Genomic DNA, 14676 nt, shown 5'->3' on the forward strand with positions numbered 1-14676 from the left:
CTGGCTGGGATGATTTAGTTGGGAATTGGTCCTGCTTTGAGCAGGGGGTTGGACTAGATGATCTCCTGAGGTCCCTTCCAACCCTGATATTCTATGATTCTATGATCTAGGCACTAATGAGAGGGGGAGGGGAGCTGACCATATACACAGAGCAGGGGAACATGACTGGTGTCCAGGAGAAGGGGAGCAAGATTCCTCAGAGAAAACAGGAGGAAGGTGGAAGAGCAAAGCCACATGAACGTTCCCCTCCGCCCTCCCAGAGCCAGGGTTGAGCCCTGCTCCCTCTTCAGGGACGGCAGGGGACAGCGGGGCAGCCAGCACCGTCTGCACCCCAAAGCAGCCTGATGCATCGCTCTAGGCTGACGTACACCACACAAATTGCATCCCCAAGCCCCAGTTTGCTCAGGAGTCGTGTCCCCCAGCAGCAGCCGGATGGGTGGACTGTGTGTTTTGAAGGGGAAAGGGGACCGGAAGGGGTGCCAGCAGGACTGTAGTGCTGGGTGAATTTCAGCGAGAGGGCTGAGGGGCGCCGATCGAGTCTCAGGGAGGCAAAGGGCTGAGCCACAGCACAACCACTGGCTGGGCAAGAGAGACCCGGGTGGAGCAGAGGATCTGGTTGGACTGTTGCCTATCTCCCCTTCAGATGGGGTCCCTAGTCCCTGGGGAAGGTTAGTGCTGCCCCGTGGTCTGAGGTCTGGGGGAAGGTGTGGCTGTTACAGCTCTGCCGACCAAGGAACCTCGCATGCCCCAGATAGCTCTAACCCTCCCAGCATTGCTGTCTCCTTTGCCAGGCCTCCTTCGACTAAGGGCTGTGGACGGTGGCCACTCTCCTTAGGTCCCTCAGGCTCACAATATCACAGTCATGGTCCGTGCTCCATGTGTCCTGGGCCTGGCCTGTGCCCATCACGCTGCAGTACGAAGAGCTGCTCTGCCATGGGCTGTCTTGCAGCCAGTCAGTCTCACCCAGCTGGGTGGAGGGGGTGGCGCATGTGTAACCCGCTCGCCCACTCACTGTGGCACTCTTATCCCCTCTAGCCGGGGCTGGGCTCATACACAGGTTACGCCTGCTGCAGCCTAGGCTGACAGCTGGGATTTGGCTCAAGTAGTAGAAGGTCACGCTTTAAGATCCAGCATCCACACCCCAGGTGTGATCCCCACTGCAGACAACCTGCCCAGGGTACAGGCATTGCAAGTGGTGGCCTGTATGGGGAACTAGCCTGCAACCTTGGCATTATCAGCTGCCAGTCTCCTTGAGCGAGCCCTGACTGTGCTCCCTTGGCAGCCCCAGCTGTGACAATTCTTATTTATCGAGCCAGCAGAGCAAGACACTGTCAGAGGGAAGTGGCTAAGTTGAACGATGCTCTTACGACGCAGAACCTCCTGTACAATAAACAGTGTTTAATAAACTGGGCCTGTTTATATTTATGATCTGTTTTCGCAGCTCCCTCCTCCTCCTTGCTCTGTCATCAAGTGGAGGGAACAGCACTGAACAATCAGCCATCAACAATGCAGCGGTGCCACTGACAGCCTGTGGGAATCAAACTGTCAGCATATTAGCTGAACGGAACTACCCAGGAACTTCACCAGGACATGAGTTACACTGAAAAACGGTAGGCTCCTGGTTGGAAGGATTACTGTAATTACAGGTATATTCGTGGCCCAGGAATAGCAGGGATTTGCTCAGGGAAGTTACTTATTAGGATGTTAGTAGAACTTAACGGTAATCTTACAGCCCCAAGGCTCCCAGTGTGCTCTGTGGGGAACACACCAACTCTTTAACAGCTCACAGCTGCACAACAGTGTAAGAAAAAACGTGAAAAACACCTTACCCTATTGAAACGTACCAAGGTGATTTAGGTTGGTGGAATGTAACTGCCTGAGTTGAGGTCTATGCAAGATGCTGGGGCTTCACTAAAATGATCTTTAATCATCTCAAGCAGTCAGGACCTCTATTTCCATTTCAGCTGGGACTGTGTCTCTGGCAGCATAGCGCCCCCTGGTGCCATGCTGGGCACTAGCTCTATGCTGACTCAGAGAGAAGAGCGCCACCTACCAAACCATGCACATCACATCCCCTCCCTCCCAAGGGTCCTTTGGAGGTCTGTCATACAAGCAGCTGGCAGGACTGCAGACAGAGTGGAGACTAGGAGCCAGATTCTGGCCCTATATGCTGCTCCCGCAGCGTATACGGGCAAGGGAAAACTCCCAGCATAAACAGCCCCACACTGCCCCGCTCCTCAGCCCCCAGTGTTGGTGGCATGCCAGGGGTAGGAGGAAACACGGGGATTTGGGGCTGCTGAGCAGTGCAGGGGAGGCTGCCATAAGACCAACCCTTTGGGCTGCTCCAGGTTACGGTGCAGGTTGCTTCCGTCCCTGCAGCAGCCCAGAGTGCAGGCGATGTGAAGCCACCTTTGCCCCCCTGCTCCTCCCAGGCTGCACATTCCAAGCGGGGCGTCTCCCACAGCCCAGAGCCTGCCCCTCTATGGACACAGGCGTCCAGCTGGTGGAATGATTTGCCATGGACTCCTCTTGACTCAGCCCAAGATCCCCCTGCAGTGCGGCACATCAGAGAGACTCACATCAGCCAGCGAGGGCCAGATTCCTGCAGCACGGCATGGAGGCCAGGCAGAGGCCAAGAGGCCAAAGGAAAGGCAGGGAGACTGCTGCCTAGGCAAGCTCCGGGCCCCTTGACAGGCTGGGCTGGCGTCTAGGGGGAAGATTTCGCTCAGTCCTCGTTTTCCAGGACCACCTTCACCCTTCTCTAGGTTTTATCTGGGAGGCCAAAGCTCCAGCCTGAGGATCCGAGTTCTGGATGCCCAGGGCCTTTGGGCAGTAGGCCCATCCCTGCCATAACGTCCTGCTCGGCTCACCAGTGATGGTAACGGAGGCGTGGGTCTCCTGCTGCAGCACGGGGTTCCGCACCAGGCAGGAGTAGGTGCTGTTGGGCTCCAGCACCACACGGAGGATGCTCTGCACATCAAAGAGCCCTTCCTCATTGGCCACCTGGGAGGTGGTGACGTTCTCCGTGATGTTGTTGCCCTGGCCATCCTGCCAGAGCACCGTAGCCGCAGGGTAGCCGCGGAAGGTGTGGCAGGTCACCATCACCAGGTCCCCTGGCTTCAGGTTCTTGCTGGGCTCCAGGTTCAAGTTGGGCTTGGAATACAAAGCTGAAAAGGAAAGGAGAGCCGGTATGATGCAATGGAAGTTAGCCAGCTGGCCAGAGGGGGGCGCTGATGAATAATGCAAGGTCATTTCCCCTTCCTCCCCCATGGGCTTCTCACCCTACAGTCATCACACCACTGGGACCCAGGCCACCATTCCCAACCCACCCCTTCCCTGCGCCTCAGAAATACAGCAAAGGGCATGCTGGGACAACTTTCCCACAATGCTCTCTGCTGGGAGGCCATGGAGAAGATGACCCAGGGAGTTGGAGATGGGGGAGGGAGCTGCAGATGCCCCAGATAGCTTAACAGCCCGCCAGGCAAAACGCTGAGCTATGCAGAAACACCCCACAAAGTGCAGCCCCTCTGCACCCTCTCGCTGGACATCGGTCGGGCTCATGGCATCTAACCCCCCACCCAATATACGTGACACCTATTCACTCTAATGGGACCTGGGGGCTAAGAACGTACCCCCTTTCCCCTCCCCATAGGGGGGTTTCCGTGGACAGCAAACAGCATCTAGCACATCAGAGGCCAGGGCCAGCAATTTGCATGCTCCAAGTGGGGAGGGATAGCTCAGTGGTTTGAGCATTGGCCTACTAAACCCAGGGTTGTGAGCTCAATCCTTGAGGGGGCCACTTAGGGATCTGGGGCAAAATCAGTACTTGATCCTGCTAGTGAAGGCAGGGGGCTGGACTCGATGGCCTTTCAGGGTCCCTTCCAGCTCTATGAGATAGGTAGATCTCCATATATTCTAACCATGAAGGCTAACTGCACTGGGCCAGCTGCAGGATTTTGATGCAATTGTTCAGCTGAGCCCCACAATGGATTCCTGGGGCTAGCAGCTGGCATTCCCCAGGGGAAGGAGGGAACACAGGCTAACCAGGTAATTTAAATCCTTCCCGTCCCCATAGCATCTGAGAGGGGATCCCCGGGGCAGGGGAGTACAGCGGGAGGGGGTAGAGATGGGCCCAAATTGCGAAAGTGGGGGGGGGGGGCTGGGAGCCCCACGTCTAACCCTTCCCAGAGCTGGGGAGGTTGGATTTGGGGTTCAAGCTCAGCCCTTATTGAGAGAGAGAGAGAATCACAAAACCCAGCTCAGGACCCAGAACCCTCCCAGACCCCACCCACCCATGGCTGGGCTCTGGGTCAGGCAAGAGGGGAAAGAGACAGGAACTGCAGAGGAAAACAGGGCAAGGGATGGAGGGAGACTACGGGGAGCAGGACAGCAGGTGCTGTGGGAGGGAAGAGGGTGAGGGGATGAGACACTAGATTGTGGGTGAAACCTGGGGTAAGCCCCAGGTGAGCATGGCTCTGCCAGGGGACATGAGGGGCTGGGCCCTGCCCAGGTGTCTCTCCACAGCCAGCCCCTCCTCCCGTCTCTCACCGGCCACCTGCAGCGTCACCGCCGCGCTGCTGTAGCTATGGACCCGGACAAAGCAGGTGAAGCTGCCCTCATCGGAGATCTGCACCCGCCGCAGCAGCAGCGAGACATTGCCCCGGGGCAGCTCCTCGTAGAAGAGAGCCGTGCGGTTGACATAGCCGTTGCCCTGGTCAGCCAGCTGGTCCTGCCCGCTGGCAAAGCTGTGCACCAACCGCTTGGTGTCCGTCAGCTGCCAGATGAGGCTGAGCTCGGTGAGGCTGAAGCTGGCATCAGGCGAGAAAGAGCAGTGGAGGACGGCGTCCCGACCAAAGAGGGCGATCACAGGGTCATCGGGGACCCGGATATCCACTGAACCTGGCGGGAGAGGAGAAAAAGGCACATGACAGTGAGACATTTCTAAAAACACTGCCATGGCACAACCCCTCCCAGCCCACAGCACCATGCAAACCAGGGCTAGAGGCAAAGGGCCCCTGGACAACGAGGGGGTAACCTCAGCCCAGCTTTCCCTTCCCCTAGACTGGGAGGGGGCCTCTGGGGAGGTCAGGCTTTACCCCCCAGGGCCAAAGCACTGAGGTGCCTTTCCGTTTCCTTCTCTGCACATGGAGTCAACAGGCACTCCCCACACCAGGGTTTTGCAGGATAGTGCTGCATATACAGACACAACCATTATGGCCACCTCTGGGGAGGAACATAGCAGCTGCCTGGCAGCAGAACATAGCAGTTTAGGGCAGAAAGCAAAGGAGCACTCTGAACCCAGCTGGCACTGCTGGAGGGATTTGAGGAAGGCAAACTGTACAGTTGGAATTTGGCCAGGACACTACGGGTTAACAACCCTTCTTCTTCTGATCCTTAATGATCACAGTGGTCAGGATGTGAGCTCTCACCCAACAGCACAACACCCCCTACTGCTGGCCAGTGCTGGCTCTCAGGGAAGAATGCCCCCTACTGATTCACCAGCACTCTGTCCTGCAGCACTCTGTTTTGCTTGCAGGTCTCCCATCCCAGAAATGACCCAGCCAACCCTGCTTAGCTTGTGGGAGCTCACAGGAATACAGCTCACAGTGGTGTGATTGCAGAGAAAGCCCCATTAAATCACAGCATCCATACCAAGTCCCTTTGGGTTAGGGCATGGCAGAGCTGAGCCAACACAGCCTGCCGCAGCAGGAGCCAGTCTCAGCAGGCATCACAGAATAGGCGCTATCCCCCACATCTGCAGCACTGCTGCCCTCAGCTGGCCACCACCACTAACTGAACCCTCTTCCAATGGCAGAGACCCAAGGATGGCGCCGCCCGAGGGGAATCGCAGGGTACAGAGCAGCTACCCAAGCCTAGAAGGGACACTCTGCTCAGCTCAGCTCTGTATTGGTGCAGGGTATTCATGGCTGTAACTTCTGCCTGGGCAATGTGCCTGTAAGTCAACCCACAGCCTTCCTGCCAGCTCTGTGATATTGATAGCAGCACGCCCTACAGCAAACAACCATCCTCTGTCAAAATCCTCTTCCTTCTAGGTCTGTCATCGCAACAGTGCGCAGCCATCCTGAAAGAGTAACTCAGCATCATTAACGAGGGCAGCGGTCTCCTTTTATACCCATGGCTCTTGTCTTGGCTGTAACGGGAAGGTGCTCGCAGGGAAAGAGTCTGCAGAGATTTTACCCTTGGCTGCGTCTCTGCTGTCAGAGGAATCTGGAGAGCAAGCTGATGTTAGCACGCTATACCGGATGTTATACTGACAAAGATTCAAACCAATCGCTGAAGTGAAGATAGAGGTATCGGCCCCAAAACATTATTATTGATATTCCACCAGTGCCCAGTGGCTCCAGCTGAGATCAGGGCCCCATTGTGCTAGGCACTGTACAATCACATAGCGAGACAGTCCCTGCCCCAAAGGGCTTACAAGCTAAAGAAACAAGAGACAAAGGGTGGGAGGGGAAACTGAGACACAGAGCAGGGCTATGACTTGTCCATGGTCACCCAGCAGGTCAATGGCAGAGCTGAAAGGAGAGTCCATATCTCCCAAGTGCCAGCACAGTCCTTAGGCACCAGCTGTCTTTGGGCATTTAGGGGAACATTCTCAATGACCCATGTTCTCTCACTGAAGGGTGCATGAACGTGCATGTGTACACATGCACGCATGCTCGCTCTATGCTTTGCCCTAAAGCAGTAACCTGATTCTGGAGGAACACACATTGTTCTTTTCAACTCCATTACCACCATTCCAGAACCAACGTGACATTTCCCATCTGTTCCCTGTGGATCTCTTTCCCCTCCCAAGATCTCATTTAAACAACAGACGATGACACAGCCCTGTGTGTGTGTCCCCACAGGAAGGAGTCGTTCTGAATGTGGCTCTAATGGCCCTGGCCGTACTGCCTCAGGATGAATCCAATTTTGTACATTTCATCGCTCTGCCAGTTTCCCATCTTGTGGGGTTTGAGTTAGATGCCCATCTACTTCAACCAGCTCCACAGGTGCAACCATTCCCTGCCTCTGCAATTCTCCCAGCTGCCTTTCTCTGGCCTCCTGCCCCGCACAGGGGCAGGGTGAGCCTGCACAAATGGCACTTGCCCACCGCACACAGCTCTGCCAGCACAGCTTTTACCAATATCCCCGTTTCAAATATGGATTGACAGAAAACAGAGAGATGGGGAGAAAGGGGGATTTAGAAAATATCCATACGTGAATGAGGCCTGATCTACACTCCAGAGGTAGGTCAGCATAAGGCAGCTTACATCAACCTAACTCTGGAAGCGTCTATGCTACAATGTCACTCCCGCCGATGTAACTCACCCACTACTCCAACTTAATAACTCCACCTCCACGAGAGGAGTCGCGTTTAGGTCGACATAGTTAGGTCGACGCAGCATCGGTGTAGACACTGCGTTACTCATGTCGACTTTAGTGGCCTCCAACAGGTTCCCGCAATGCCCCACACTGGTCACTGTTTTGAACTCTGCTGCCCAGCTGCCAGGTACGCAGGAACATGCCCCTCCCCCTTTAAAGCCCCACACATTTTTGAAATTCCATTTCCTGTTTGGTCAGCATGGAGAGTTCACATAGCAACCGCCCAGCTGACCCTGCTGGCTCCATGCAGCAAACATGCGCCTGCCTGGGCTACATAGGAGCAGGGGGATCTCCTGGGTCTGTGGGGAGAAGAGGCTGTGCTGGCACAGCTCCAATCCAGCAGTAGAAATGGTGACATATAACAAGCAGATCGCCCAGGGGAAAAGGACTACAACAGGGACCCACAGCAGCGTTGTGTGAAAGCCAAGGAGCTGTGGCAGGCATACCAGAAGGCAAGGGAGGCAGTCACTCTGGTGCAGAGCTGCAGACATGCCGCTTCTATAAGAAGCTGCATGCCATCCTCAGCAGCGACCCCAAGCTCCCCTTGGATACTTCGAGGGAGCTGGAGACACAGGACGCGGTGGGGGGTTTCTGGGCTGGAGGCCGCGGTGGGGGGCCTCTGGGCTCAGTTGGGGGGCAGAAAGGGAGGGGCCTCTGACAGAAGGGGCAGGGCTGGGGCTAGCCTCCCCCAGCCAGCAGTTCACATGCCGCCCATGGGGATAGCTACCCATGGTGCACTGCTCTCTGCATCGATGCAAGCACTGCTAATGAGGACACACACCACCGACACAAGAAATGTGGTGTGGACATGCAAAAGCAATTTAATTACTATATATCGATGTAACTTAGGCCGACTTAATTTTGTAGTGTAAACATGCCCTGGGAGAGAGATGTTAGAGGAAAAAAGAGAGGAAGCAAAATATTTTAAAAGGAGGAAAAATAATGGACTAACTCATGCAAGGGGAACACAGTGGTTTAGATGTTTCAAGAAAAAACAAAATCTGAAAATTATCCCAGCTCTGGAAGGGGTGGGGAGTGGGGAGGGCGCGACACCACTCTGGACTCCTACCATCCTGCCGCTGCCACAGGTGTCAGGCAATTAACAGGTACTGTGCAGCAGCCACATCAGTACTTGCAAGCTGGCATAAAGCCCAGTGGAAGTTGTGTGTGACTCCTTCTCAGACACTAGATGGAACCAGAGGTTTGACTTTATCAAACCTCCAGCCACATCAGGGAATGACCCTACTTCACCTGCCTGTCTCTTCCTCTCTGGATGCCATCTGTGCTAGCCTTTAAATCAAGTTTGGGAAAACAGGACCTGCTAGATCGGGGTAGGGTGACCAGACAGCAAGTGTGAAAAATCGGGACAGGGGGTGGGGGGTAATAGGAGCCTATACAAGAAAAAGACCCAAAAATCAGGACTGTCCCTATAAAATCGGGACATCTGGTCACCCTAGATCGGGGTGGGCAAATTTTTTGGCCCAAGGGCCACATCTGGGTGGAAAAATTGTATGCAAGGCCATGAATGTAGGGCTTGGGCAGGGGGTTGGGATACAGGAGGGAGTGCGTGGTGTGGGAGGGGGTCCAGTGTGCAGGAAGGGGCTCAGGGCAGGGGGTTGTGGTGCAGGAGGGGCTGCGGAGTGCAGGAGGGGGCTCAGGGCCGGGTGTTAGGGGGATCAGGGCAGGGGGTTGGGGTGGGGGATACCTGTCTGCTCTGACCCCGCGCCGCCTCCAGAAGGGGCCAGCCTGTCCGGCAGTGGCTCCTGGGGGTGGGGTGGGGCAGGCAGCTCCGCCGTGTGCTGCCCTTGCCTGTGGGTCCCACCCCCAAAGCTCCCATTGGCCGCGGTTCCCTGTTCTTGACCAATGGGAGCTGTGGGGGGCCAGTGCCCACAGGCGAGAGCAGCACACGGAGCCCTCTGCCCCCCTCCCCTCCCAGGGGCCGCAGGGACATGGTGCCAGCCGCTTCCGGGAGCGGCGCGGGGCCAGGACAGGCCGTATCTGGCCTGCGGGCCGTAGTTTGCCCTCCCCTGTGCTAGATGGTTCAGTACTGTCCAGTGCCCCCTGCTGTTCTGGTCCTCTCCTCCTCCCCTGCCCTCTGATCTGCCATTGCAACCCGTTCCCAACCCAGCCGTCACCCCTGCTCCCCCACTGCTCCATTTGCACTATTCGACCAGGGCTACAACTTCCCACACTTAGCCCTGTCCTGCCAAGCCTGCTGGGAACACCCATTGCAGAGGCACAAACCAGCCTGGCTCCAAGCCCCCAAGCTGGACAAGAGTCACACCGCTGGAGCCTCTTCCCCCAGCCCCACGCTTCCATGGTGCATCACCAATTAGACAGCTCCTCCAGGACTTGGAGGTGGGACAAACGAAACCATCTGAATTCAGCTGGTCTCCCTGCCACACAAGATCCGTCTTTCGATCCCCTATGGCATTGGCAGAATGCGGGACTATATGACCTAATGGGGCTGCTCCGCCTCTGGATCTGATAGGGCTGCCCCACTGTTGGAGAATTCACCTTTGCCGACGTTGCTGCACAGGGGCCAGCCATGAGACGGCTGCAGAAGCTCCTGTGAACACAAGCACGGAGGCCACTAGTGCTACCAGCAATACTGGACCAAAGCTCTGGTCCTGCCCTGCAGTGGGTGCAGGGGAAAACCACCCTGCACCCACTGCACCCAGCCCAATGGTGTAGCAAGGGCTGCTAGTGAGTATGCTTCCCCCACCAGAACCATGCCTGCCTCTGCCCTTTGCTGCCAGAACATCTCCCGCCCGCCCAGCATGCCCCTCCCAAGAACCACTGCCAGGTTCTGTGACTCTAGAGAAGTCAAAACCTACCTGAGTTTACACCCAAAGTGGGAAACAAACACTATGTCGTGTTGAGGTTTCAGCCAGGAGTGGAAGCAACTGAAATGCAGCCAGAAAGACCATTCTCCTGACAGCCCAGCTGAAACCTGCAGATCTGGGAAGTATCATGAGAACATCTGTTCTCAGAGATTCCCATAGGATCAATTGCAGGTCCAAAGACTCTATTGTGGTTCATCAGTCCATCTGTTGATGGCCAACTCCCCTGCCCACACCCAGCACGTGGGTGACAAGTAGTGTATTGCAGGAGGTGATCTGGCCCCTACTGCTGGAGTTCTCACCCCACATTTGCCCGTCCCCTGCCCAACAATTAATCCTATCCCCACCATTCATTCTGCCCCCTCCAGCCTCACCTCTGCTCCTCCTGGGGGTCTCCATCCCTCTCCCAACCCTGGGAGGGCTGCAGAATGGTCCTTCCAGGCTGGGGGGGAGGGGGGTAGCTCCAGAGGCTCTTCACCTGCCCTCTGCTCCTTCCCAGACTGGATGCTGCAGGGAAGAAGCAGGCGGAAGAGGGGCAGGGAGAGGAACCTTTCTGCCCCTGGTGCTCACAGGAGAGGAGGGAGCAAAGCCGCACTGAGCTGCTGGGCTCTTTGCTCCTTCCTACTCCCCTGCGAGGGCCGGGAGCAGAGGGGAGAGACAGCCGGGTGGGAGGGTCTCACGTCATTGCCAGATGAGCTCCAGCCCTCTCTGAAATCCCGACCCTCACACCACACATCCCAGGAGTTGGCACCACGGAGAAAGGGCCCGATCCTGTTCCTCACCAAGTCACAGCCCCCACTGACCCCAATGGGAATGGGACCTGGGCCTATGGCAGCCTGTGGGGATTGTAACTCAGGCCAAAGGTCTCACTCGGGGCATTGGACCATCATAGTGTCCCACCTCCCATCCTGAAGAGCCCCACACTGCCCAGCCTCACTCACCTGCTGGAGCGAGCACCAGCAGGCCCAGGATGAGCAATGGGCAGGGCATCTGTGCTGCAGGGCGAGATCCCAGAGCGTCAGTGGGGGGCGGCGGGGAGGGGAGAGCAAGGCCCCGCGTGTCCTTGGCAAAGGGAATCTTCCCTCTCGGCAGGAGCTGCCCTGAGCTGAAAAGAAAGAGACACAACAATCAGCATGAACTGCCGTGGACAGCAGGGACTCCGGGTTGGGCCCACCAGGAACAGAGCTGAAGGCAGGGCTGAGCTCAGCCCCACCGGCACAGAAGAGTCGGCACATCAGCTCAGCCAGAGACCTGCCTCGGCCTGTGTCCTGCCACTACCTATCTCTCTGAGGGCTTTACACTGCTGCCCATCACCGTGGCATATGAGCACCTTCCACATACAACAGCAATAGCAAGGTCCCTAGTGCACATAATGGACTTTCTAGCACTCTTCCTTCTTGGAGGGGTCAAACTTGGCTTGCCTCCTGCATCGGCTCAGACAGGCCATCGGCCCATACAGCCCAGTTGCCCACTGTCTGGCCATTGGTTCTCCTAATCCAGTATTTCCCCCCGTGGCTGCACTAGCTCAGAGTGTGAGTGCATCCAGCTCAGGATCCCACCTCCTGCCATGCTCAGTCCAACCACCCGAGATGGCTGTGTGGGTCAGGCACTGGCCTGGGATTCCGGAGAGCTGCACTCTATTACCTGCTGCCACCGACTCCTGGCACAGCCCTGGGAAGGTCAGTTGGTCTCTGTGCTTTGGGAATAAACAGCCCTTGTCTTGTCTGGGGCAGGGGCAGTCTCTCCTGAGGCGTGCGTACGGTGCCCAGCCAAAGGGCCCCAACCTCAACTGGGCCGCTACATGCTACCAGAATGCAAATAATCCTGCCCCCAGCAACGGCCACTGTTACCAGTGATGAACACACTGCCTCTCTCGCCCACATGCTTCAAAGAGGCCAGGTTTGTCCGGCTTCATTCCCATTGGAACACGTGCAATGGGACAGACTCCAGCCAGCTTCGGAGCAGCCCAAGGGCGAGAAGAGTCACAAGACCTCGGCTGGCACACGGGAACCCTCCATACGTGTTATATGCCATGGGGGGCTTTTATAATTACGTATTGCTCTCCTCCTCCCATTCCTTCTCCTCTCTTTCAGTCTCTGGGCGCCACTTTTCACAGCCTACCCCCACAGAGCCAGGACCCACGGGTGGAGTCAGAGGTCTCTCCTCCAGGAGGCAGGACAGCCAATTCTCATGAGCTTCGTGCTGTCGGTGGCTTGCCCCAACTCCTGGAGTCAAACGAATACAGCAGAATCTCGAAACTACAAAACTAATAACTACGTACTAGAAACTACGAAAAAAATAAAGGGAAAGTTTAAAAAAAATTCTTTCCATTTTTTTTTAAGAGTCCATTTCTGGCAGAGACAAGCCAGAAAGCGAGACCCCCGAAGGCTCAGAGAGCCAGAAATAGGCTGTTATTGGTCAAAATTGGGATTTTTAAGCCACTCCCATTATTTTTAGGGGGCCCAACTCAAGATTTGTGAATATGTGGGGCTGGCAAGGCTGAGAAGGGCTAAGCAGGCTCAGAGCAAGGCCTGGCAGCCCTGCTCGGCTCTAGGGTGCAGGGGCTGAGATAGCATGGGAACGTGAGGCAGAACAGTGAGGGCAGCGGGAGCGATGGAGGTGGGGAGAGGCCAGGAGGGGAGCAAAAAGGATCGTTGCCCTTTAAAGGCTTTGGTAGACCCATAATGCTTTCCCCTTCTCTTTGGGCCAGACCCTGGGGGGTGCTGAAGCCAAGGGCAGGGGAGGAAGCTCAGCCTCCCTCTCCCTGCCACAGGACCCAGCCCTTTAAGTGCTGCTAGGGGAGCCCACAAAGTCACTGGCAGAGTTTGCATTAAAAGGCAGGCTCTCCTCCCCTCCCCCACAAGGCAACCCCCTACCTGGACATACACAGTTCTCCAGTGTTCCTCTGCAGTGGCCATGCAGGATGGACAGCAGAGCACGAAGCAGTGGGGAGGACATGAAGGGCAGAAGAAGAGACCAAACAGCCCTGAAATGAGCATGGGGACCCCAAGACCTTTGTCCCATTGACACTGCTGGCAACTCTGGACTCTACAGCTGAAAGAGAACATGGCAAGCCCCAGATCGCGCACAGCCCTGCAGCCGGTGGGGCCCAGCAGTCCCCAGCCCTGCCCTGAAATTGAATAGCCCACTGAAATAACGTACATTGTGATAGCATCCTAGAGCTAGGGATCAAGGCCTCACTGCGCTAGGTGCTGTACAGCATATATAAACCGGCTGGTGGCTACCCTGACTGGCTTACAGTCCAAAGGATGGCAAAGGGTACAGACTGCAGCACAGCTGCTAGGATCCACTTCTCCTGCAGAGGGCGCTGGTCGCTGCCCATAGCCTCCCACATACCCTCAGTTAAATGATCCCGGGATGGTTTGAGAGGCCAGCCCAAAAATAATCATGTCACTAGCCCTCCCACAAATCCTTCATCCTGCCCGGCTTGAGCCCTAATCTCGCCCTGCTGGGGAAGACCTGAGCACTTCATTTTCCCACCACCCTGCGCCTCTGGCCCTCATTTCCTGGGTTAGACAATGCCCCCACACTTTTAGCAACACAAGCAGCCTGTCCCATTGCCTGAGCCCGATGGTCTCTCCTCCAGTCATCCTTCACTGCCGCCCTGCTGGATGCCTTGGTTTGCTTTAATTAGGTCAACAGGGATTTTAGTGCCACGTGGGGACTAGGGGAGATAAATTACATATAACATCAAGCAAAGTATGCTGGGTAATTTGGGGAAATTAAAATAGAACAGTGGTCCCCAAATTTTTTTGGTCGCACCTCCCCTTACCCAGTCATGCCCACCCAGGAGACTAGGTCTGGAGCTAGGGCCAGGGGCCGAGGCCAGGAGCCGCGAGCCAGGGCTGGGGCCAAAGCTGCAGCTGGAACCATGGCTGCGAGTGGGGCCAGGAGCCAGTGGCCGAAGCCGGGGCCAGAGCTGTCGCTGGGACTGGGCCGGAGCAGAGATGGGGACAGACAAATGTTCCTCTTCGCCCCCCTAGGGGGGCACACCCCACAGTCTGGGGACCATAGTAGTAGAACCTCAGAGTTACAAACACCAGAGTTACGAACTGAACGGTCAGACACACGCCTCATTTGGAACCGGAAGTAAGCAATCAGGCAGCAGCAGAGACACACACAAAAAAAGTAAATACAACAGTACTGTGTTAAATAGAAACTATGAAAAAAATAAAGGGAAAGTTTTAAAAAAATGTTTAACAAAGTAAGGAAGCTGTTTCTGTGCTTGTTTCATTTAAATTAAGCTGGTTAAAAGCAGCATTTTTCTTCTGCATAGTAAAGTTTCAAAGCTTACTTCTAGGGGAATTCTGCGCCACTGCGCAATGCAGAATTTTGCAGAAATTAACGTTGTGCACGCAGAATTTCCTTTCCCCCCACAGAAACGGGCTGCAGTGCTGCTGGTCGCCACTAGGGGACACTGGACCTG

General features: G+C 55.9%; 1 protein-coding gene across 1 annotated transcript in view; it reads right to left on the minus strand.

Annotated features, from left to right (window-relative positions):
• The window catches only part of CD276 (CD276 molecule), a 52112-nt gene that overhangs the window by 18238 nt on the left and 19198 nt on the right, over positions 1-14676 (minus strand). Inside the window, exons 3-5 of the mRNA XM_065412689.1 lie at positions 11171-11334; positions 4549-4899; positions 2871-3167 (exon numbers count right to left, since the gene is read on the minus strand). Of these exons, the coding sequence (XP_065268761.1) occupies positions 2871-3167; positions 4549-4899; positions 11171-11334 (812 nt within the window). The remainder of the gene's footprint in view (positions 1-2870; positions 3168-4548; positions 4900-11170; positions 11335-14676) is intronic.

This window comes from Emys orbicularis, chromosome 10, assembly GCF_028017835.1.
Source record: "Emys orbicularis isolate rEmyOrb1 chromosome 10, rEmyOrb1.hap1, whole genome shotgun sequence".
In the NCBI taxonomy this organism is placed as follows: Eukaryota; Metazoa; Chordata; order Testudines; family Emydidae; genus Emys; species Emys orbicularis.